General features: G+C 55.4%; 1 protein-coding gene across 4 annotated transcripts in view; it reads left to right on the top strand.

The window, feature by feature from the left end:
- Positions 1-25,605, top strand: part of AJAP1 (adherens junctions associated protein 1) — a 124,340-nt gene that overhangs the window by 48,083 nt on the left and 50,652 nt on the right. For 2 of the 4 annotated variants that reach the window (XM_072819931.1, XM_072819932.1), the window contains exons 1-2: positions 336-476; positions 8,609-9,420. In XM_072819931.1, the coding sequence (XP_072676032.1) occupies positions 439-476; positions 8,609-9,420 (850 nt within the window). In that variant the 5' untranslated portion in view covers positions 336-438. Of the gene's footprint in view, positions 1-335; positions 477-8,608; positions 9,421-25,605 lie in introns of those variants that run through there. The other 2 variants (XM_072819934.1, XM_072819933.1) reach the window with 1 other exon arrangement.

Genomic DNA, 25,605 nt, shown 5'->3' with positions numbered 1-25,605 from the left:
CTGCTGGGGCAGGTGCTGGCCACATCCAAAGTGCTGCCCAGAGAGGACACAGGCATGATGTAGGAGGGAGAGGAGCTGAGCCGAGGGGACATACTAGTCCTGGATGGCCTGCCTGTTGTCCCAGCAGAGTGGAGGGCACTGGGGACCTGGCCGCAGCAGCAGGGCTGTGTATCAGACTCGCAGAAGCCCTGCTCCCCACTCCTGGGGAGAGAACATTCCCACCCACGGTGCTACCCACCCACTGCTTGTCACCACTTCACTCCTCCGGAATGCTTGCGGGCACGTTGCCCAGGCAACCAGAACGCCAGCGCGTTGCTATCCTTCAGTCTCCTTCAGGCACCTGCGAAGGCTGTCGAGAACATCCCCCGTACCTCCGAGTCCTGCAGACGCTCTGCTCCAGAGCTCCTGGGGAGGGCAGAGGGCCCCTTGGCATCCCTGATGGCCTCAGGGGAAGTGGAGGGGTTGTGCCGATGCCTGTGAGTGCTCATGAGGAGCTAAGCCTAAAGGATTCACCATGGGATCCTGGGACACCTGAGGTTTGGGGAAACTGAGGCACAGGGAGGTCGCGTGAATTGCCCAAGCTCACGCGGCCAGCATATTGCAGTGCCAGGATGGAAGCCGGGCAGCAGGCTCTGAGCCCCTGTGTCTCCACCATCTCCTGCTCCTTCTGGAGCCTGAGTGGGTGGGTCATCTCTGAGCCTCTTTACTCTTGGGATAAAGATGCTCATACCCCTGTCATCAGGCCCTGGGGGGGTGACAAATGGAACATGGCAATAGGGCTTTTTGACCTTGGCCCTATGGACACAGGGGGCTGTCCTATCCCCTATAAGGTGTTCTTAGCATCCCAGGGCTCTCACTAAATGCCAGTAGCACCCTTGGATGCTGGCAACCAAAAACATCTCCAGACATTGCTGAATGTCCCCCCGGGGTAAAGTCACTCCCAGGGGAACGTCACTGACACATAAAATGCATTTCATGAACCACAGGGCACTGCAGAGGTGCCAGGGGTTATCATTTTCAGGAGCATGTGAGGCAATTCCTTGGGACTGCAAGGCCCTGGCTGCTGCCAGAGGTTGGCAGGGGTTGTGGAGTAGCACCTGCCAGGGCCCAGGGCCCACCCCAGACCTCCCCTCTGGGCGGAGCCACCATGCAAATAGGGTCCAAGAAGGTGGAGCTCCCAAAGGCCACAGGTCACGAAGGTTTTGTTCCCTTTACTTTTCTTAGCATGTCTCTAGTCCCACAGGTCTGGGCTTGTTGGGACCTTACGTCCCTGAGTCCTAGACTTGGGGTCTGGGTCTGACGCCAGCTCTCTGTGACCCCGAGCAGGCCCCTTCATTGGTGGGTCTCGTGCTGTCATCATGTGAGTACTGAGTGTTTGGAGTGTTTGGGATGGGACAGGGGTTCGGTAGCATGGTGCCCGTAGAACGCCCATCCACAGACACTTCAAGAGAACTGGCTTTGTCAAGAAACTGGCGTTGCATTGGCCTGTCCACTGCTTCTCACACGAGCGTGACCCGAAACACTTTCCTGAGGTGGGCAGACCCGCTCGGTTCCCAAGCACGAGGGGGCTGAGATGCCCAACTTTGGGGTGGGCTGAAGCAGAGACTGTCTTTGTTGCTTCCAGCCAGGACTTCCTGTGATTTGGGTACAGCGGAAAGACCAGTAGAGCAGCTAGTGGACACACATTTGGGACATGCTCAGAGTCCTCTCACCCTTGCCCTGTAATGATCCCCGGAGAAGGCCACTTGCCTGCGAGTACCTTCTCTGCAGGGTGCTAGCCCTTGGCTGCCCCTGTGAGGGCAGGACACACATCCCTGGGCCACCCCAGGAACCTGACCCAGGGCTGGGACCTACTCCAGCAGGGGAGGGTGCTAAGAGACCCCAGAATCCCGCCCCAGGCCCCCTTGCCCTGCAGCAGGCAAGTAGCCAAAAACTTCTTGTCATTCTGGAGGTTTCTATCCCACGCGAATGAATGGCTCCTACACGGCTCCTTCCCCGTGGATCAAGTATCACGTGTGTGCCTGACATCCATGGGGCCACCGAAGATGAAAGCCTATAGGCAACCAGAGCACCTCTCCTGAAAGAGAGGGATGCTTGTAATCATAGTAAGTCACAGGGTAAAGCAAGCGAGGGGTGGCTCTAACAGGACACTAATGACGACAGGCTGGGGAATCATTCAGGTGAGTCACGGCTCCCTTTCTCTCTCATTAGGAAAATGGGACCAGCGACTGCCTTCTAGAAGACAGTGTGAATGTGTGTCTGCTCCCTTCCTGGGCCAAGGCTGGGGTGTCCTGCCCCGAGTGGGGAGCGGTTTCTGCTCCTGAAATCTAGCAGGAGACGCCACACGTCCCGTTGGCAGCCGGGGACGTGGGTGAAAGCCTCCGGAGCGTGTGGTGGGGAGAGAGGAGGCAGCCTGCTGGCCCCTTCTGTGTGGGTCTTTGTGCCAGAGAAGTTGGAGCAACGGGGGGCAGGGGACCAAGGGGTCACTGGGTCTCTTCCACACCAGACACCAGGGTTTTCCCTTTCACCTAAAGCCACGTTTCTCTACCTGATGGAAAGCACACGTCCCACCAGGAGGAGACACGGTGATGAGGCTGTGTTCCTTGTGGGTGCCCCCCACCCAGGCCATCCCTGCAGGTGGACGTCCCTTCACCCGGGACCCAGGGTCCCCGGGGAGCCCGTGGTGAGTCCACCTTCACCCCTCAGCATGACCCCCTTGTCCTGACGCCTCCTGATCCGCCCCCCCCCACTTCTGTGGGTGTGTTTGCTCACATAAACTCTTTATTTCATAATAGTTTTACATATACAGAAATTAAAAACATTTTTGAAAAAAAAAGCAGATAGAAATCCTGCGTTCTCCGCCCCCAGGCCGCTGTCGGGTTAACATCTCACATCACCACGGTGTGTCTGTCCTAACTAGGGAAAAACACCGCTCGTGACCATTCGTGAAATCCCTCACTTCGTCTGGATTTCCCCGGTTTTTCTCTGACTTCTTTTCGTCTTCCAGGATTGCGCTCAGGGCACCACATGACGCGTAGGCGTCACGTCTCCTGAGGCTCAGTCTTGGTGCTGACAGTTTCTCAGACTCACCTAGTTCTTGATGACCTTGGCAGTTTCGAGGAGGACTGGTCAGGGATGTTGCCGAATGTGCCTCCATCCGCACTTGTCTGGCGGTTTTCTCGTGGTGAGACTGGGTGACGGGTTTCGGGAGGAGGTGCCATGTCCTCCCTGTCACGTCACGTCAGGAGCGCCTGCTGTCAACATGACTCACCACCACGGATGTGACCTTGACACTGGCCAAGGTCCTGCTTGCCAGGTGTCTCCACTGAAAAGTGACTTCCCTCCCCTTTTCTCGTGCTAATTTTGGGAAGCAGGTCACTAAGCACAGCACACGGCTTTGGGGGACACCCGCTCTTCGTAACTCTTCAAAACTCACCTGATTCCTAGCCTGAGGAGATGGGATGGGACACATCTAAGGAAGTCACCATCCCAAACCATCGGGAACCAGCTTCTCCATCCAACAGTTATGCACACTGTGGCTTGTGTCCCAGGCCAGCTGATGATGAGCTCAAGAGCGGACGCTGTGGGGGCAGGGGTGTTCCTTGGTGGTGCGGCACTGGGACTAGGGGGCCGTGCCGTCATCCCCGTGGCCAGATTCCAGGGCTCGCAGGAGCTCCTGGCCCTGCCGAGTCTCACTGGCCCGGGCCCCTCGCATGTGGGAGCCAGCCGCTTGCAGGAAGCATTTCCCTGCGAGCCCCCTGGGGAACCGTGTGACCATAAGTGGAAAAGAAGTCTTTCTCTCCCCTAATTGACCGCAGTTTTCTTCTGTGAAGAAAATAGAAGGTAGCGAATTCAGTCTCAATCCACTGAATCATAGGGAAGTGTTCTTAGGGGGAAAAAAGATTTCAATAAAAATTTAAAAGGGGGAGAAGCAAGAAAGCCATGAACCAGAAAATAAGGGGGATGGTGCCGCAGCCCCTATGTGGACGTGGCTGGGTGAGGGTGGGGGTGCTCACTCTTCACAGCTGGGCCAGGATGCTGCCCCACGCGGGCTGAGGGCCAAAGGGCCAGACACTCGGACGAGCCCAAGCCCCCGTGAGCACTGCACACAAGCCTGAAAGGTCTCTAGGGCACCCTCTCTGCACTTTGCTGGCAGCTCAGATGCTGGCTGCAGCCTGGGTACCCTTTCCCTCCTCCCACCTGCCTGTGCCCGCACCTGTGCCAGGAGCTAGACACCCTGCAACCCACCCCAGGCCGGTCCACCCTTGCATGCATCCCCTTCTTGAGCTACAATCTTCATACCCTAAGTTCACCCCCCTTCATACTGTGCAGTTGTCTACGGATTCACCAATTCTGGGCATTTCATAAGCGTGGACACTCAAAGGATGTGGAACCTGACATAATCGGCTTCTTTTACACCATGTAATGTGTTCAAGCTCCAGCCATGTTGAAGCATGTGTTGGTGCTTGCTTCCTTTATGAGGCTAAAGAATGTTCCCCTGTAGGGACAGATCACGTTTTCTTTGTCCATCCACTTGAGGGCCACTTGGGTTGTTTCTACTTTCCACTCTTGTGACTACTGCTGCCGTGAACATTCATGCACACCTTTTTGTGTGGACTTTTGTTTATTCCCAAGAGTGGAAATGCTGGCGCAACTGGTAGCTATGTCTTGGAGCAACTGCTGAGCTGTTTTGCGTAGCAGCTACACCATTTTACATCCCTATCTCCTCACATCCTTGGCAACACTTGGACCTGTCTTTGTGCTGTGACCGTCCCCTTGGGTGTGATGAGGGGGCATGTCCTCAAGGGGCGTGTGGATGCCCCTGAGCTTTGGGGGAGCTGGCATCCGCTCTGTCTACCCTGTGGCCTGGCCTCCCTGGTGTGTCCCATGGCAGGTCTGACGGCTAGTGGTGGTGCTGGCAGCCTCAGGGCCTCACTACTACACCTGGGAGGGGTCCTCCACCACCATGGGAGTGGCAGACAGCACCCCAGCGCCTTCCTAGGGTGTGCTGGACTGGGTCAGAGGGCAGAGCGGTGCCGGGTCTGGGCCAGCTGGAAGGATGGAGAGAGAGGGCCCGCATTGCCCCCCATGGGGTCCTTGCACATGGGACTGTATCCCCTGATGCCAGGATGCCCTGTGTGTATCTCTGGAGCATGAAGGTCCAGACTGACATGGGCTGCCACTTCTGGTGACAGAGCAGAGGGCTTGGGACCTTCGGCTCCCCTAGAGAGACCTGGCCTCCCTAGGGAGGGGCTCTCTCTGTCCCCAACGCTGACAGTGAGGACGAGGCTCTGTCCCCACTCGTCCACCCGCCCTCCTAATAGTCTCTCTCTGACAAGTCCAGCACTTTAAGAAGGAAGAAGCCGGACTCGAAGAGAAACAAAGCAAGCTCTCCCTGCTCTTGCCATCGGTTGGTTTTTCTGCATAACAGCCAGGCGGTGTGGAAATGAGGGGGTTTCTATGGTAACCAATTACAGCTCATGATTGGTGAAAAATGACAGAAATATCCTGTGTGTGAAGTTATGCTGGGGCAGGCAAGCAGGCACAGGCTGAGGTGCGGCGGGTTTCATTTCCTGGGGCGATATTTCTCCAAGTACCGACGGCACACAGGTTCGCCTGTGGCTGCTCTTCATTCAGCCTGTCTGGTGGGGCCAAGCAGGGCCTGGTGGGGTGTGAGGGGCCTGGTGGGGCCAAGTAATACCTGGTGGAGCCTTATGGGGCCTGGTGGTGTCTGGTGGGACCTGGGGGACCTGGTGGGACCTGGTGGGATCTGGTGGGGCATGGTGAGGTCTGGTGGAGCCTAGTGAGGTCTGGTGGGACCTGGTGGGACCTGGTGATGCCTGGTGGTTCTAGTGGGTTCTAGTGGTAGTTGGTGGTCCCTGATGATAGCTGGTAGGGCCTGGTGGGATCTGGTGGTGCCTGGTGGGACTTGGTGGTGCTTGGTAGGACCTGGTGGGACCTGGTGGGGCCTGGTGGTAGCTGGTGGGGCCTAGTGATAACTGGCGGGGCCTGATAGGGCCTGGTGGGCCTTGGTGGGGCCTTCTGGACTGAGGCATCTCTCTTGTTTGAAGGAGTGTTAGTTCCCTGGGAGCTGGACTCCCATCCAAATGTGCAGAGTGGCGAGAGAACCAGAGGGTCTAAATCATCCATCCTCACTGAGCCACCTGTGGTCGCCCTGGAGCTGTGCTTACCATGTGCATGGGGATGTTTCACACTGACCTAAATTTCTGTGTGTGGTGACAGTGGCCTGGGTCCCTGCACGGGGCTTGGTTGGCTGTGCAGAGAAATTGCACACCGGCAGAAACTCAGTGCAGAGGCATTAGCATAATGAGCGATTCCTAATTTCTGCAGCAAAGCACTTTCATTCTGATTAAAAAACTGGGCCCTTTTTATTTGGGGATTAGTCCTTTTCGGTAATTAGCGTTCATTAATACAAGTTTCTTCCTTTCAACATCCAGATGACAGGCAGGGAATGGCACGTGCCTAAGTACCCACCAGAGAAGAGGCGGCCCAGGCACGTGGGGCTCAGTGCAGAATGAGGAGGGAGCTCACACGCAGACACACTCACACACGCACCGACATGCAGACCCCACACTCAGCCACACCTGCATGTACACACATGTGCATATATGACAGGGAGGCACATAGACTCACACTCTTGCACACTCACTGACACACTCTCACACACAAGCACCAACAGGCAGACCTCACGCTCAGCCACACCTGCACACACACGTGCATATATGACAGGCACACAGACCATCCTCCATAAACTCAGTCTTGCACACCCATTGACACACTCACAGGAACACCGACATACATGTAGACCCCATGCTCACTCACACCTGCACATGCACACGCTTGTGCATATATGACAGGCAGGAACACAGACCACCCCCCCAGGCTCACACTTTTGCACACTGACACACTCACGTGTGTGCACCAACATGTAGACCCCATACTTGGTTGCACCCGCACAGATACACACATGCATATATTACAGACAGGCACACAGACACCCCCCCATGGACTCACACTCTTGCACACTCATTGACACACACACACTTACTAGACATGCAGACTCCACACTCGGCCACACCTGCACAGACACACACATGTACATATGACATACAGGCACACAGCCCCCACAGACTTCTGCTCTTACACACTCACACATTTACACACTTGTACTTTGGTCTTTCACAGGCACTGATGCACTATCACACGGCAGCAGTCACACAGGCTGACACGCCGTCCTGAGACACACTCCCGTGCACACATGCACACATGACTCACACCACACACTGCTCACTCACTGATTTATTCCCTTTTAAAGTCACGCGAAACCTCATAAAGAAAAACTGCCAAGCCTTTTTTTCTACAGGGCTGGTCTTGAGCAGCTTTTCAGGCTGGCGGCTCAGCACACCGAACGCCCTCGCCCGCCCCCGCCCACTGTAGTCACTAACGTCCTGGATCCGTGTCAATTTTCAGACGTGACGCCGGTGACAAGTACCGACTTTGAATGGCGCCTGTGCCTGGTCCTCACTTACCTAAGCTGGTGGGAGAGGGAGCGTGGGCCCGGGGCCCCCAGCCCTCCACGTGGCTGGCTGCTATGCTCTGGATGCTCACGTGACGCTCCGTGCACCCACCTGGCCTCATCCTCCCTGCAGCCCCCGCCACTCTCCCGGGTCTTGTGGGGTTTGCCCTTCCTCCCGCCCTGCCTGGAGCTGAGGAGGTGGGGGATGCGGTTTCAGAGGGCACCTGCGCTGAAGATAAATAGGGAAAGCCGAAATGTCAACAGAACAGCACTTGGGCAGAGTTGGCGCATCGATAAACTTCCAGCTTATCCACAGCAGATCTCATTTTCCTGAACAAAATCCAGAGGAGGCCAAAAATAAGAAGCTTTCCTAGCGTACAGCATCCAAGACCGCAGCCTGCACATTTGCCTGAGGACGGGGTAGTGGGGTTTATGGACCACACCATGGGGCAGGGGCTTGGCAGATGCCTGGCCTTCGTGCCCCCTGTGGAGTCCAGCGGGCTCAGCCCCACAGAGAGTGGAACCCCCGCCCCTCCGGGCCTCGGGGAGGGGAGGCTGTGTGCTCAGAGACAGCCGCCTCGGGCCGGTCACTTCTGTGACACAGAAGAAAGAGCCCAGCCCTGGACCCAGGGGATGGACCGAGCTCCCAGCTCTGCCATCCTCTCACCATACATCCTCACCACTTCTCCGTTTTACTCAGGCCAGAAGCTGAGCGGGTCACAGAAGGTGTTTGAGATCGTCCTGTCGGCCGAGTTGGGGGTTTTGAGACTCAGTTTCCCTCCCGGGTCACGTCAGCCGCGTGCGTTGCACACTCCCGGGGCGAGATGGGCCGTGCAGGCGGGGGAGCCGGCTCCTGGGAGCAGGTGCATGGGGACGGTGCTTCTGAGATGCTGACGAAGTGGCACTCGAACGGGGCCGAGCGGTCGGCTAATGGAGGGTTTCGGTTTCCCTTTTGAAGTTAGGATCAGCGCTCGACGGCAGAAGAGCGCTCCGGTGCCCCGGCGGGGGTGGAGGGACAGGCAGCTGCGCCCCCGCGCCACCCCCTGACGCTGCTCTCTCTTTTCCACGCAGCTCCATGTCCATCCGCTGGCCGGGCTGCTCCCTAGGAAGCCATGCTTGGATACTTATAGCCATGTTTCAGCTCGCCATGGATCTGCCGTCGTGCGAGTCCCTGGGCCCGGGCCCCGACTTCCGGCTCCTGCCCCGGCCACCGCAGCGGCCGCCCCGGCTGTGGAGTCTGAAGAGCGGACAGGCGGCGCGCATCCCCGTGCCCGTGTGGAGCCCGCGCCCGGCGCGCGTGGAGCGCAGCCACGGGCAGATGCCCAGCCCGCGCGCTAAGCGGGCGCACAGACCCAGGGACCAGGTGGCCGCCCTGGTGCCCCGAGGGGGGCTCGCCAAGCCCCCGGCCGCCGCCAAATCCAGCCCTTCCCTCGGCTCCTCCTCCTCGTCCCCGACCCCCGCGGCGGCCGGCGGGGCAGCCACGGACCAGCAGGCCCTCCTGCGGCGGGGAAAGAGGCACCTGCAGGGGGCCGCCTTCAACACCTTTGACTTCCGGGGCAGCAGGCCCACCACGGAGACGGAGTTCATCGCCTGGGGGCCCACGGGGGAGGAGGAGGCCCCGGAGTCCAACACGTTTCCGGGGCTTTACGGCCCCACCACGGCCTCCGTCTCACAGACACGGAAGACAACTGTGGCCACCGCCACCACCACCACCACAGCCACCGTGGCCACCTCCACGACGCTGCAGACTAAGGGGGTCACGGAGCCCCTGGGCCCCAGGAATAGGATCCCGGTTGGGGTTAGCACAACGGAGCCTTCCACCAGTCCCAGCAGAGACGATGGTGAAGACGTCAAGCCCCCGCGGATCCTGGGGGAGACCTCAGGTACAACCGCCTCTTTTCTGGTTGGGGTTCGGTTGGGGTGGGAGGACGTGGGGGTGTGGCTCACGAAGGATGCCGAGCCGTGCCCCGGGACGCGTTTTTTTTTCTCGGTGGCAGAAACTAAAAGTGTGGACAGTTGGGTGGCAGCCTTGGGGACGGAGGGGGGATGTGCATCCAGGGACTTGTGTGTCCTGGCAAAGGTGGGTTGTGCTCCAGTCATGCTCCAGCCGGCGTGTGGCTAGTAGAAGGGAGATGGGACAGGGTCTCTCTTTAGTGGTGGCCTAGAAGGGGACGTGGTGGCTGCCTTGCCAGTGTCACGGGCATCTGCACCCCACCACGCACAGGGCCGCATCTTCCCGAATGGCAGCGCCTTGACTTCTGGGAGTAAGATATGGCCTGGGAGTAAGATATGGCCACAGCTGCTGGTGTAATTAGGGCCCATGTGGAGTCTCCGGAAACGTGCAAGGGTGTGGCCCTGTGGAGGAGTGACTGCCAGATTAGGGATCCCTTTAAGCAGCAGAAGAGATTGAAGTCAGGTATAAGGAAGAACTTCCTGTGGTTTCGCTGAGGTTCTCCACACCGACTCAGGTTGGGGAGTGTATTCTCTGGAGATGGTGTCACAGGTGTTTGGAGGACAGGGGTCAGGACAAATGGCTCTGGTTCCTCCCCCTGTTATTCTAGGTGCATAGGACAGTTAGCATTTCCTGGCCTCGAAGTAGCCACTGCAATGTAGTTCTTGTTTTTCTTTCTTCTCCTCTACCTCCTCTTCCAGTTGCTTCAGAAGGAATAGCCCTTGAATATCTGCCAGGCCATAGCTTGTCCCGTCAGGGGTAGCCACAGCCACATCCCCAGCCCCACGGCTGGCTAAGGGAGATGCAGAGCCCAGGACCCCTGTGTTCCAGCCTGCCTCTGGCTCCCTGTGCCACTGTGAACAGGCCCCCACCTCACTCCCCACCAGGACCAGGATGTTCACAGGTCGAGCCTGTGCTCGCACATCCCAGACAAGCGGCAATACTTGCTAGCTCTTTTTTTTTTTTTTTAAGATTTTATTTATTTATTCATGGGAGATGCAGAGAGAGAGGCAGAGACACAGGCAGAGGGAGAAGCAGGTTCCATGCCGGGAGCCCGACGTGGGACTTGATCCCTGGTCTCCAGGATCATGCCCTGGACTGAAGGCGGCGCTAAACCGCTGAGCCACCCGGGCTGCCCACTTGCTAGCTCTTAAAATGGGATGCAAATTGCTGGATATCAGCACGAAGGGGTGGTGGTGCCGTGTGGCCTCCTCCGTCCCCTGTCTGTTTGCTTCTCCACATCCTAAGGGTTCAGGGCTCCTTGGTCCCGGGAAGACCCTCTTTGGGACCTGGGAGAAAGAAGACAATTGCTCCCCAGGGCCTGTCGGCAGCATTGGTGCTCCGGTTTTCCTACAGGCCTCATCAGCACTGGACTCTGCGTCTGGCCATAGTCAGGAGTTGGATAGGTTTTCACAGAGTGGGTGGCTTTTGTTCGATGACCTACTTCCTTCCTTTACCTGGACAAGAGAACTGCAGTTTTTATTATGAGCAATTCTTCCCTAGAGAGCAACGTATCTATGAAAGCAAACCCAACTCCATCTCAAAGCCAGGGGCCAGGCCCAGGGCTGGAGGCTGTGAGCTTGGAGCACAGAGGGAGGAGGTCTGCAGGGGGTTGCAGGCCATCTTCCGGGTGGCCTTTGTCCCGAACCTATGGACGCACAGCCTGCAGCTCATCCTGTCTGTGCCAGATGCCTGAAAGCTGTTTACAAAAGCATTTGTTTTTACCTCAATAAGCTCGCAAGCCATCATTATAATAGAATACAGTGCTGTGTTCATTTCCTGTCATCCCCTCTACATACGTCACTTACTATATAGGCACGGATGAGAAAACAAGTTCCCATTTATTCCAAATTACATTTGTTATTACTAAAGTTAAATGCTCGGGACAGCATTAGAAGGCTTAGCAAATTAATTCACAGTACATTGGATGTTGCTAATCCAACTCGACAGATGCTTATCTTGGAAAAGATTTATGGTTCTTCATAATATAATCTGGTGCTAGATTAATTTGTTTAGCAAAACAAATTTAAAGGGTGGGGGGAAATATGTGTGTTTGCTTTTAGTGCAGAGAAATGTTAATTCTGGGAAGTGATGCTGGATGCTGAGAAAGGACGCCAGCAGCCTTCAGCATCCAGGCCAAGGCAAAGCAAGACAGGAAGTGCTGAGCTGACGCCTCTAATTCGGTGCATCACAGCCCAGCAGATCCCACATAAGTGGCCCAAGCCCGGGCACTGAGAGCCCTGGCGGAAGCCCCACGAAGCCAAGTCCCTGCTTGTCCTGGCAGTCACCACACATAGACTGGGGCTCCCAACTCTTCATGGAGCATGACTGCTGCTCACTCTTCTCAAACAGAGTTAAGGCCGTAAGAGTAGCCTTGGAGATCCCAGAGCTGTGGTCTAGGAGGCTGTGCATGCCCTATGTACTTGCAGGCCACAGACCGCCTGTGCATTGGGCTCTCCTGCAGGTAGCTGTGTGACGCTGGGGAAGTTCTCTTCTCTCTTGACTTCATCTTCTTCACCAAAAAAATAAAATAAAATAAAAATAAAGCTTAGAAATATCTCTTCCAAATGATGGTCATGAGGATTCAGCAGAACAACACCAAGCACATGCCCAGGTGCTTCTGTACCCAGCAAGAATGACTCCAAGGAGAAGTTTGCAGGTGTCAGGGGCCAACAAGCCACCAGGGACATGGAAGTCTTCTCATCTGAGACACACCCAGCTCTGCCCACTCACTGCTGAGGATACTCCAAAGGATAGAGTTAAGGTTTTGGAAAGTGATAGGAAGAATTTGTTAAGTCAGCTCTGTTGTCCAAAGAGATGTCTCTGGAATCAGATTTGGGGAGTTGTGAGTTTTTATTTTTGCTTCTGTAGAGAGGTATTTGGAAAGGAAAAGTTATGTTTGCCCATCTGTTCAGAACACAGATATCAGTGGGATAGAAAAGTAGATGGCTAGAGATTTGGGGCACTCTGAAATCCCTCAGGAGCTAATACTGCGTGGAATAGCTACTGGAATCATCAAATGGTCCCTCTCCCAGTGACCTCCCTGTAAGTGAGTGATTGGGAAGTCTCTTCTAGTTTTAGTGTAGTGGCTAAGAGGGTCTGCCTTCAAATTCCTGGCTTTATCTTGTATTAGCTGTGTGGACTTGACAACCTGGTTATCTGTTCTGTACCTCAGTGGGAGTTACAGTATTAACAATCTTACAATGTTGCAAAGATAAAGTGAGATAGTATATGCCTGGTAGTCAGTGCCTGGCACATAACAGCTGTTCATTACATGTTTGCTGCTGTTAACATGGTAGTGATGATGGCAGTGGTGATGATGTTGGTGATGATGATGGTGATGAGATTGGTGATGATTGTGATGATGATGGTGATGATGGTTTTTTTTATAATAAATTTATTTTTATTGGTGTTCAATTTACCAACATACAGAATAACATCCAGTGCTCATCCCATCAAGTGCCCCCCTCAGTGCCCGTCACCCATTCACCCCCACCCCCCGCCCTCCTCCCCTTCCACCACCCCTAGTTCGTTTCCCAGAGTTAGGAGTCTTTATGTTCTGTCTCCCTTTCTGCTATTTCCCACACATTTCTTCTCCCTTCCCTTCTATTCCCTTTCACTATTATTTATATTCCCCAAATGAATGAGAACATAGAATGTTTGTCCTTCTCCGATTGACTTACTTCACTCAGCATAACACCCTCCAGTTCCATCCACGTCTAAGCAAATGGTGGGTATTTGTCGTTTATTTTGTTTTTGTTTTTGTTTTTGTTTTTTTGTATTTTTCATTTCTAATGGCTGAGTAATATTCCATTGTATACATAAACCACATCTTCTTTATCCATTCATCTTTCGATGGATACCGAGGCTTCTTCCACAGTTTGACTATTGTAGACATTGCTGCTAGAAACATCGGGGTGCAGGTGTCCCGGCGTTTCACTGCATCTGTATCTTTGGGGTAAATCTCCAGCAGTGCAATTGCTGGGTTGTAGGGCAGGTCTATTTTTAGAGTGGCTGCACCAGTTCACATTCCCACCAACAGTGTAAGAGGATTCCCTATTCTCCGCATCCTCTCCACCATTTGTGGCTTCCTGCCTTGTTAAGATGGTGATGATGTTGATGATGATGATGTGATGATGTTGGTGATGGTAATGATGGTGGTGGTGATGATGGTGGTGATGATGATAGTGATGATGATGGTGATGATGGTGATGGTGGTGATATTGGTAATGATGATAGTGATGTGATGATGAAGATGGTGATGAGGCTTCTGGTGATGATGGTGGTGGTGATGGTGGTGATGGTGCTGAGGCTCATGATGATGATGATGATGGTGGTGGTGGTGGTGGTGGTGGTGGTGATGATGGTGATGGTGATAATGGTGATAGTGATGATAATAATGATTCTTATCCTTGTGATGATTTGCTACCACTAACTTGCTGCTACATTTACTGCTCCACTGATGAGGTCATTTGATGAGATGACTTGATGGAGTCCCGCATCCTCGTCCCTGACCTTGGTGCTCTTTGTGGAGGTATAGATGGCACTAGGTACGAACTGCTTGGGATGGAAAATCACCTGGCTGAGGTTCACTGAGGCATTGAGCTCCAGCCTTGCATGGTGCTGGCAGAGGGTGAGTGTCAGATGGGGCAGAAGTTCACTTGAGGTCGAGAGACGAGGACTCCCCACTGCGAAGCACCATCTTCCTGTGACAGCTCTCTTGCTGGTCATGTTCTGAGTCTGGAATCACAAAGTCTCCTGGGAGAAAACCACAAAGTCATTTCCTGGGCTTTAATCTTAAAACTCGTAAAGGGAGCTGTGGGGAATTCAAGCCAGCTGATTTTGGTTATTGCATTTGCCCACTGCGGATCTCCTAGGCTGTGGGTGCTAGGCATACAGCTAGTGCTCAGTAAAGATTTCTGCGACCTGATGTTCTTAGACCTTCCTGCTGGCACCTGGACCTTGAGATTCCCCAGCCTGCTCACATACATCTGTTGCTTCCCTCAATCGTCCACATTCATAGCTCTAGAAGGCATGCCACCCAAGAGGGGCTAAGAAGCCCTGAAAGGTCTCCAGTGTCATTCAAGGTTTGTTCCCATTTGGATTAATCATGTATTCATGACACCCAGCAGCTCAAGGAAAAGATGGCTCGGATGTCATCCTAGTCCTGCCTGGTAATTTTTACATTGGGATTCACTCATGCGTTTCCAGGGATGATTTCCAAGTTGCTTTGTCCTTGTCACCAGGGGGCCTTCAGTGTCCTTTATGTGTGTCCCACTGTAAGCAAGAGGACAGGCCGGTGACATCCTCTCTCACACCGATAGTCAGCTGACCTAAACAGCAGAGCAACCTCTCGGAGCAAGTCTCACGTTGGGAAATATTTTCTAAATGCTGGGGTAAAAGTGGAAGGGAGTTAGGAGCAGCTGCGACAGGGAGAGACGGGCTCTTTTCCTTCTGTTTAAAGCTGTGATGGTGGTTTAAATGCTGAGCCCCTTTTAATTAACTTGCTGGGTGTTTGCTACCAGGAAAGTGAATCCTTCCTTAATTTAAAGATATTTGAAGCAAATGACTCATGAACTTCAAAAGTTTTGAGCAGCTTAATTGGGCTAAGAGCAACCATGAACAAATGAGTGTTCAGAGCTCGCTAAACATCCTGCACTCAGTAGCCGGTGAGCCTGGGCTTTAAAGGGTCTTAACTGGGACTGTGGAGTGGATGTGCCTGGTTTTGCGTGGTGACCTGTCGTGGCACGGGTGGGATTGTGCGTGTCAGCCGACAGCTCTCTGCACCCGTCCAACCTCCCAGAGCGCTCCTCTGTTTTTGCTGAGCAAAGCTGTGTTCACACCAAATGGATAAATGAGCTCCAACTCATTAGAGCCAGCCTCAACCTCTTCTGGAGATGACTGTCTCACCAGCTTATTGCATCTAGCACTTCTTATGCTTGTTTGGTTTCCGCCAGAACCTCCTTCTCCTCCCAAGAGCAAGTTAGGCATCAGGAAGGTTCTTGAGTTCTTGTGGGATTGTGGTGCCTGTCCTGGCAGCCTTTCTCTGTTTCCCTTTGCCCAGCCCTCAGGACTGTGGGAAGGGACCTGAGCTCACACCGCCTCAATCCGGGCACCAGTCTCCTCAAAGGGCTGTAGGCAGGGTTGTTGGCAATGCAGGTATTGGGGGATTGCCCCCCACCCCTGCAGAATGTGCCTTCCTGACATCTAGTGCTTCACTAAACACTGGATGGGTAACAGACCCGTTTGATATACGGTGGATTGAATTTATGGTTTTCATGCATTCACAGGGGAATGATTCTAAGCGTAGAGATTAAATATTAGACAGAACATTATTTTTAGAATTATTTGACGATGTGAAGAGGACTGGTTTTGGAATTTCCAGCTTCTGATCTGTCTTGCAGGGAACTGTCAGCTCCGCGCTTGGTTGATATGAAATACCGCACTTCAGGGTGGGGGAGGCGTGAAAGGGTATGAAAACCTGGGCCCTTGCTGTCTTTTCAAGGAGTTTAAAATCTATTTGGGAAAGTCAGACAGGAAAGGACACAAGCCTGCCTAAGAGAATAGTGACAGTTAAGGACGGGAGCGGAAATGTCAGAAAGCCCCAGCTTGGGCAATCATATAGCAATCCTGAAAACCCAGTAAAGAAGGAGGGGGCCAGTTCAGGTGGGAAGGGCCCTGCCGCGCTTCCTGGAGAGGGTGTGAGGCTGGTCCTGACCGACGGGGAGGGTATGCATGAGCAGAGCATCGGGGTGGGCAGAGCACACGGAGCACTCGGAGACTAGAGCCTGGAGGCCTGCATGGTAGAGGCAACAGAGCAGGAGGCCTGGGACTCAGTCTCCTCACATCTAGAAAGACACTGGAGGAAGAATCCCTGAGGCCTCTCCTCCAGCTCTGAAGGTCCATCAGCACGCTCGTGGCTCTGTGTTGCTTCTGCCCATAGCCAGGACAGTGGCCTGCCCTGCCCCTTTCATCATCAGTGAAAGGAGAAGGCTGGTGAGCGTTGGCCCTCCCCTCTTCCGGTCCGGGGTCACTCCAGGCACTCAGCCCAGTAGTTCCCATGCACAGCAAGCTCTGGGGTTGGTGGGGGCGGGCAGCTGTGGCCGGGATTTCCCAGCTGTCAGTTGAGGTGAGAAGTCACCTGTCCCTGAGCAGAAGTCACCCACCCCCATCCAGGAGAAGCCTGGCGGAGCTGGTGTCCAGCTTGAAAGGGCCCCACGTGCATGTACTTGCTAGAAGAGCATAGCCCTCACCTCTGCAGCAGGTGGGTTCCAGGTGAAGTATCAGTGTGCCCCAGAGGTCACTGCCTGGTCCTGGAAGCTCAGCCAAGATCACAGGCACACGCCTGTTGGACATGCCGTATGGTCCGACGGGCATACAAGGCCTCCCGTCTTGGTTTTCACTGTGGTCCAGTGAATCTCTGCCTGGGAGTCTGTTGCAAAGAGATGAAGATCAACAATGCCAGAGGATTAAGTATCTCTTCCAGAACTTTCCATCAGCAGCAGGAATGCCCAGTCTCTCTCAGGAGCAGAGGTGGAAGTGTCTGCTGAGTGGACCAAGGGTGGGACGTGAGGGCAGTGAAGCTGGTGCTGATAGGGGGAGCCCCTGCCTTGACCCAGGCATGACCTGGGCCTGGGCTGCCTGCCGTCCATGGCCCTTGCTATGCCCCATGACCTCAGGGACAAGTGGCTTCTTGGGCAGCGGACTGGGAAATGATTTCCACCTCGAGGGGTACTTCTGAGACGTGGCTGAGTTTACCCACATGGAAAGCTGGACACACATAGCAAGTGTTGGGGCCCTGGGCACTTGCAGGTCCCCTCACTCTGTGACAACATCACAGACGGAAGGACACTTATGCTGGGGAAGCGTGCCTCTTGTCTCCTTCAGCATCCCCCAACGGGGCTGGGGTCAGGACGTGCAGGGGCCTGGCCAGTGCTGTCCTAGCTGCCTCATGACCTTTCTCAGTCCCAGATGAAAGGGAAAGAGACCCATCCGGGAAACAAACTGTCAGCAGAACCCCATACCCCACAGTGTTGGCAGCTCCCACATGTGGCTTGTGGGAGCACTATGTCCAGCGTCCCTGCCTAGGAGAGGGCTGCATGCTGGAGGACCCATCAGCATGTCCTTCGTCAGGGGCCAGTTGGTGTCTCTGCACACTGTCCTTTGCACACGTCCCTTTAAGTGGCTTGTTACCAAAGCTGTGCCTCACTCTTAGTGTTCCCAAAACTGCCCTCAGAAGGCTGTGGGGCTGATGTTCAGGGAAGTTCAGCCTCTCGTGTGAGTTGGAGGGAGGTGGGTTGGGGCCCTTTCTATGATGCTGAGGGTCCCTCTTCACCACACACCCCTGCTGCCTGAAGCATCGGACATCCTGAGTGGGACCTGAATCCCACAGGGAGCTGATGGCCGTATTCACTGGGAAGTCCTTGGCCCATATGTGAGGCATGGTGATGAAGGAAATTTCTAGAAGCTCCAGGGAGGCCCCTCCATCAGCAGAGCCCATGCCAGGTGGAGGGATGAGCTGGACGCCTCCACTGTGTGGTTTCACGTGCTGAACAAAGAGGCTGGTGGCTCAGGCCAGAGGCAGAGCCTCTGGGAACCATGTCTGGGTCCCCATCCCTGTTCCCACCTGTGCCAGGAGAGAATCACCATCGTCTAGGCAGTGGGGCAGGAAGAAAGGCTAGCTCTCTCCAGCCAGCAACCTGCCCTTCCAGACCCAGGACCTGGGTTTACAAAGCATATTGGCAAATCCCCTTTTACTCACTTCAAGTGCACCTTTTCGGAGAAATAATAACTGACCGTATGATGTCCTCCTGACTCGTATGAGTGGACCTGAGAGGAGGTGCAATGTGAAGTAATGTACGATAAATGCAGGTCTGTGCACGTCCTCACTACAGGCTCACCCCCTCGCCCCCGTGTGACGTCAGCAGGAGCCTGAGCACAACTCAACCTGAGACAGGTGTGTCATCTGAGCCTGGGGGGCAGGTGACTTTCTGAAAATGGTGAACACCTCCCGGCAACGTTCAGTACGAAAATAACACAGCCTTCTTTCCACGTACGTGGTGGTTGTGTTCTTGGAAACTTTGGTGCTTATTAAAACCATGCAAAAAATACTCTGGGTCTGTACGTGGAACAGAAGGAGCCGCTCTGGGCTCAGCGCATTTATAGCAGGAGTGAGCAGAAGGATGTTCGGAGTCGCATGGAACGGAGGGCTGGCCGTGGGTGAGCACGTCTGTCCCGTACACCACAGGGCAGGTAGTGTGCTGGCCCCACGCCACGAGTGTCACTCATTGTGACAACCAGAAACATCCGCCACAATTCCTAGATGCCCCTGCCTCCCAAGAACCCTCATTCCCATCCTAGACGTTCCAGAGGCAGCCTCCCACCCCAGAGACTGGTGGCCTTGCCCCTTCCTGCGTGCTGCACAGAACGGACCAGCTTTCCTCTGCACCCGGGTGTCCTGGGGCCGCAGTGACACATCTCCGCCAGCGCAGAGTTTGAAACTCTAGGCATTTGATGTCTCCTAGTCTCAGGGCATAGGCCTTCTGGAGGCCCCGGGGTAGGATCTTTCCTGCCTCCTGCAGCTTGTGGTGCTGCAGGTGTTCCCTGGCTCATGGCCACACCGCCCAGCCTCTGCCTCTGTCTTCACACAGCATTTTCCCTGCATGCCTGTGTCTCTCCTCTCCTTGTAAAGACACCGGCCATTGGATCAGGGCCCAAGCTGGGAATCCGGGATGGTCTCATCTTGCAATCTTCCATATCATCACGTCTGCAGAGTCTGCTCTTCTAAATAAGGTCACATTCACGAGGTGTGGGGTTAGAATGAGAACGTATCTGTTCCATGAGGCTCCACTCCACTCCAGGGGGAGCTGCCATCTGCTCCGCCTGGGGGTTGGCAGTGCCCAGGGATTTTCTCCAGAAGCTGGGAGAATTGCAGACCCATCATCTGCTGCTCACCCCACTGGAGAAGAAGGTGGGTCGGCGGGGGTGGGGGGGAGCATTGGCCCGATCCTCACTCCTACCCACACTTCACGAGGCCTTGAAAGCCACCAGGGCTTGGAGAAAACACTACCTCCGTTTGTATAAAATGCTCTGTATAAAGGGAGGCCCACAGACAGGTCACAGATGAAGATGCCTAAGGTCTGGTTGGGCTCATGCCCTGAAGAACCATCCTTCACTCACCCACTCGCCTGAATGTTTCCTGAACACCTACTATGTGGCAGGCAGTGCGGTCATACTGCAAGACAACACACAGTCCCCATTTCTTCCAGGGGCAGCAGACAGACAGACACACATGCAGAACATGCGTAAGACCAGCCCAGGTATGTGGAGAGGATGCCTGGAGCATGGGGCAGGGAGCGGGATTCTGGAGTTGAGACCGGCTGATGAGAAGACAGGGTAGGAGGGAGAAGGAAGGTGGCAGCCGGGCACTGAGGTTGTAAGAGCGGGACAAGCAGTGCCAGGGCTGTGGTGTGGCAGGCCATGTGGTGGGGGCAGGGGGTGTCGGAGGTTGGACTGGAGCAGGGTCTTCAGGGCTTGGAGGCTGTTGTGGGGGCTCCTGGTTTTAGTGTGAGGATAGTGGGGTGAACAGAGCGTGGCCTGACTGGTGGACCCCCTGAAGCCCTGCAACTCTGGGAAGACAAAGTAGGGTGAGTCCAGGTCAGAACAATCCAAAAGGCCTCCCAGGTGCTTGGTCTGAGCAGCTGGTGCCTTTGACATAGTGGGGCCTGTCCTGAGCTGGGGTGGGGTGGGCACAGATGGGAAAGGGCAGCCAGCAGCCCCTTGGGCCCTGCCTCCCTGCCCCTGCCCATTGGCTGTCAAAGGGGACGTCTGTGGGCTCCTCTAGCCTGCGTGTGAGCAGCAGGGGAAGGTCTGGCCTGCGGTGGAGACCCCAGAGCCGTTGGGGAGACATATGGGTGGTTTCTGAGATCACCTGGAGGGAGTGTGGGTGGTATGCGAGGGGGACAGGGACAGAGGACAGGGCCCCAGGGAGTCCTCAAAGTATAGGAGGGGTGCCCAGGATAGAGGAGTGCAGGAAAAGAGGAAGAAGATGGACGAAGTGGTCCTGCATCAAGGCTCCTACGGGGCCAGAGCACAGAGGTGACTGTCACCTCTGTCCCCCACAGAGGAGCCTCTTGGAGGCTTGATGGGAAGGCCCGATGGAGCACATGGGGGAGGACAGGACTGCGGGCGTGCAGGCCCGGGGGAGTGGTAGAGGGGCTGGGCCAGACGGGGTGGGAAGGCCTGGTGTGCGGGGCCCAGAGGGGAAGGACACGTTTGCTGCTGTTCTGTCACGAGCGAGCAGGAGGCAGGTGTGCCTGCCAGTGTGGAGGGTGCAGGACAGGATGACACTGGCTGCTGGTGGTGTGCAGACAAGAACGGCCCCGATGGCTGCTGGACGGCCAGCACCTGTGCACACAGCAGAGTGGAAGGTAGGATGGGCTGGGCTTGTGCAGGGAGCAGGAGGTGAGGAGGACGTGGTCTGTCTGGGAAATCCCACTTTCCTGGCTGCAGAAGTCTGCCCTTATCACTTCTGTTGGCTGGAGGAGCCTGTGCCCCTGGGGGATGGCACAGAGGGGTCAGGGATGGCCGCCGTCCCCAGGGGGGACAGACAATCAGCAGGCACCCAGACATAGTCTCAGGTGGACATGGGAGCATGTGAGCTGGGTCTGACTGGTGGGAGGGGGTGTCTGGGAGGACATAGGCTCGGGGCCTGGGGCAGGGGTGGAGGCATCCTGGCACTAGGGAGGCTGGGGATGGGGCTGGATGGTGTGGAGGCCAAGAGGTCATGGTCAGGGGCAGGAACCGGTGCTTCCTCAGTGCACACAGACGCTGTGGGAGGGCCGACCCCGCTGGCTTTGGCAGTGTCCTGGGGCCTCTCCTGAAGTCCCTCATCTGGGAGGTGAGGTCGGCGTCCTCACCTGGTCATGTAACGGGCCAGACCCACCAGCAACCAGCAAGAAGCCATCGCCCTCAGTCCCATGGCCATGAAGAAATGAAGCCTGGAATGAGCTTGCAAGCAGGCCCTTCCCATGTCAGGCATCCAAGTGAGAACATGGCCCAGCCATGGAGACACCAGGAGCTTCAGGTGGTGGAGGTCTCTGGGCCCTATTGGCCCTCAGACCCAGGCAGAGGACCCGGCCAGGCCAGAGTGGGACTCCTGACCCCCCGAAACTGACATGTTTGGGAGGTTTAAGCCTCGGAGCCTGTGGTCATTTGTTACTTGGTGTGGATGACCACCTCAGCCTGGAACCCTGGGATGCCAGCAAGCAGGTTGGAATGAGGGAGTAATCGGATGAGTCGGTGGTGGTCATGGATGCTGGGTCCAAGTGAGCTGCAGGCCCTAGCCGTCCCCTGCTGGCTGCTGTGGCCCTTGCTTTGGCCAGTTTGGAGAGAAACTCCATCTTGGGCACAGAGGCTGTGCTCTGCTCCCCACCCAGAGCCTGGGACCTCCTCCTCCTCTGATCTACGGTTCTGGGGGCAGGGCACTGTCATCATTCCCATTGGAGCCGACCTCGCTGGGCCTGTCACCGGATGTGTGGGCTTTCAGGCCGTCCGCTGCCCTCCAGCCCTGGCCACAGACCCCCTGTTGGTCTCCCCATAAGACCCCTCCCCCCCTCTCCCTTCTAGCCTGGGCTAGCACGGGTCCATGTTGTGCTGTGTCCTGGGAAAGATCATGGAAATGAATTATACATCAACACCAGAGATGGATCATTAATTAATAAACTCGGCCATCTCAACTTCCTGCCCGTAAATAGCACTTACAGTGAATGAATAAGCAGCCTGGCGCCCCGCCTGGGTATTGACAGGTCCTCCTTTGGCTGGTGGCAGGAGAGCTGGTCAGAGCGGGAACTGCCCTCGACTGGACGCGTGTCCCCATGGGTGTCCCTACACCAACCCAGACGCTCCACCAGTCGTGCTGCAGGACGCGCCTGGCCCTAGAGGCGAGAGAGCCCCCTGCCCTGAACTGCATGCCCAGGCCCCTCCCTGGGGCTCTGAGCTCCCCCTCAAAAGGACGTGCTTGCCCCGTCTGCACACCTGTTTGCTGGAGCTCACTCTGCTGCCCCAGCACGTCAGCTGGAGCCAAATAGGAGCTCCACAGGCAAGGGGCTGGGGGTCTTTCTATTTAGGGACCCGTGAGTGTCTCTGGAGCTGCTGCAGCCCGGATGACTTGAACAACACATTTATTGTCCCCACTCTGGGGGCTGGAGGCCCAAGGTAAAGTCCTTCTGGGGCCATGGGGCAGCATTCTCCAGGCATCTCTTCCAGCTTCCCGCAGCCTCCAGGCTCCTGGGCTGCAAGTGGCCATCCCCTCTGTGGTCCCAACATGGTCTTCTCTGTGTGTGCATAGGTGTCCACATTTCCCCCTCTCTTTTTTTTTAAGATTTTATTTATTCATGAGAGACACAGAGAGAGGCAGAGACATAGGCAGAGGGAGAAGCAGGCTCCCTGCAGGGAGCGCAATGCAGGACTCGATCCCAGGACCCCAGGATCACAACCTGAGCTGAAGATAGATGCTCAACCACTGAGCCACCTAGGCGTCCCCACATTTTCCCTCTGTATATGGACACTGGTCATATTAGATCAGGGCCCACCCTGATGACCTCATTTCAACTGGATGACCCCTAGAAAGACCGAATTTCGAAGTAAGGTCACATTCTGAGGTCTGGGCAGCTAGGACTTCAACATATCTTTTGAGGGGAGCATGGTCCAACTCATAGCACATGTCACTGGACTTAGGGTCCACCTAGGTAATTCAGGATGATGACATCTAGAGACCTTAGTTATATCTGCAAAGGCCCTGTTTCCAAATATGGTGACGTTCACAGGTTTTGCGGGTAGGGCTTTAGCATCTTTGTGGGGGGACAAAGCTTAACCCCAGCTGCACCCCATTGCCAGCCAAATCCCACTCTTCCCTCTTGTCTCTGAGCAAAGGAATTGTGTCAGCAGACAGCACCTGTGTGGCCCTGGGACAAAGCCTGAGTCTGAGCAGGGAGGGGCTCTTCACCCACAAGAAGAGAAGTTTCTGGAGTCTCCCTGACCGCGCATGGATTATTTCACGTCTTATCAGAGGAGGAGACGGGGAAGAGGGGAAGCAGGCTCGCTGTTGTGCTGGTGGCAGAGGTTCCTTGTAAAGTTTGATGTTATTGTTAACTTTGGCTTCAGGGGGAAAAATAACTCACCAGACGTTAGGAGAGAATCGTAGACAGAGCAGCTCAGCGCGGCTATTCCAGAAGCCAGATTAATCTGCTGCACACCCAGCCCGGTGCCGAGGAGGAGGAGGTGGCGGGCGGTGGGAAAGCGCTTTACCTCCCTCTTGATCTTGTCTCATTTTTACAAATTTTAAAGAAAAGCAGAAACATGAGCCTCTCCTTCCCCTGCTGGATTTGTCATTGGTGCAGATTGATTCCTAGAAGGCATGCAGTGTTTCCCTCTCACCCAGGTGTTGGGAATGTTGTGGGCCCTCTGCACTTGGCAGCGGGAAGTGGCACCATGGAACCCAAGGCCAGCCTTCCAGGCCAGAGTCTAGGGGGCACATGTCTCTCCCAGTGGGAAAACACCAGCTCCTTGTCTGTCCTTTGGCACTGAGCCTGCAGCTCCTGGCCTGTGGCAGCCCCATCCGCCATTGAGACGAGTGTTTCATGCATACCTGTCGGGTACAGCCGGGAGTTGGGTGCGCACAGGTGCTCAAGGAAGAACAGACACCTGGAGCAACACTTGGCAGTCATCCTGACCCTCCTGCATTCAGCACTTGAGCAGCTCTCGTCCCTGCCTGGCTGGATCAAACCTTGCCTGCACCCCACCTTCCCCCTAAGCAGAATGCGTATTGCTTCTCCCTTGGGTATCTTCTCTTAGTCTCACTCAGATTCAACTCCCAAAATTAAAAGGAGGTTGAGATTGCAAAACCTTTTATTATGAGGACATTTTACTGGTTGTTTTTATTTTTTAAGTAACTGAAGAGCTGACGTGCTTAGACTCCTTCCATTGCTGCCATCTCTGAGCCATGCCTCCGCCCTTCTCTTTGCATTTTTAATGCCTCCAAAGAGTTGAGAAAAGTATAAGATATCAAAACATCCCATTGTTCATGCTAAATATATACAATTTTGTTTGTCGATTATACTTCAATAAAAATTACAGGGGTCAGAGCAAAGAAGAGCAAACCAAAGTATGAGGGGAGCAGGCAGGGGCTGTGGGGCTGGGGTGGCAGCAGCCTAAAAGGCACCCATTTGGGCAGCCATCAGGTTAGGCTTGAGGGGACAGCTTGAGGAGGAGAAAGAAGCAGGTGCTGTAAGGGCCTGCAGTGACATAGGGAGCCTGATTGGACTTGGGTGCTGTTTGCACGGTGCTCTGCAAGGGCTAGCCCGCTAGGACAAGGGCAGAGATGCCCACGCAGTGGCCTCCTTGCCTCTAGTTTCTATGGAAAAGCCCAAGTCACACTGGGCTCCTGGGAGGATGCCCCCCTCCCCCTCTGTCCTGGGAGGCCGGAGGCCCATCACCAGCAGTGGTGCTCCCCACGCTGCCTGTCCTCCAGCACCCCTCCTGAAAGGCCGGGGTTTCAAAGCCTCTGGGATGGCAGCAGGATGTACCTTTGGAGAGAGAGGCTCCACCAGGAGGGAGTGGGTGGACATGTGCCTCTGCCCTTGGGGCCAGCGAGGAGCATGTTTCCATAGGCCTCTGAGGGTCCAGGGATAAGCTTTCTGCCAGCCTCCCTGCTCACAGAGCCCCTGGTGCACCAGGTTGGGGAGAGCGGGCTTCCCCAGAGGACCTGAGGAGGGTCAGGGCTGCTAGTGGGACCCCTGGGGTCTGAGCATACTGAGAAATCTGCGCAGGCCCACAGAACCCTAATGCCACCTGTTCTGAGGACCTTCTGGTGCTGGGGCACCGCATGGCCAACCTGGGCAAGGTGCAGCGTGTGGGGAGGTGGGGGGGAAGGAGTGGCGCAGGTGCTGGAGAGAAGCATGCCCGTGCCCACCCTGCATTCGGCCTCCCTGACAGCTCCAGGACGGGTCATAGGGCCCCGGCCTCTGTCCTGTCTGTAACATGGGGTGACCTTTAGCACACGGATTATGGAGCTAGGATTGGACCCAGGTGCCCACCTGTGGCCCTTCTCCAGATTCCC

This window comes from Canis lupus, chromosome 3, assembly GCF_048164855.1.
Source record: "Canis lupus baileyi chromosome 3, mCanLup2.hap1, whole genome shotgun sequence".
Lineage (NCBI taxonomy): Eukaryota > Metazoa > Chordata > Mammalia > Carnivora > Canidae > Canis > Canis lupus.
Note: the sequence above shows the minus strand (reverse complement) of the source record. Positions and strands in the feature narration are given on the sequence as shown.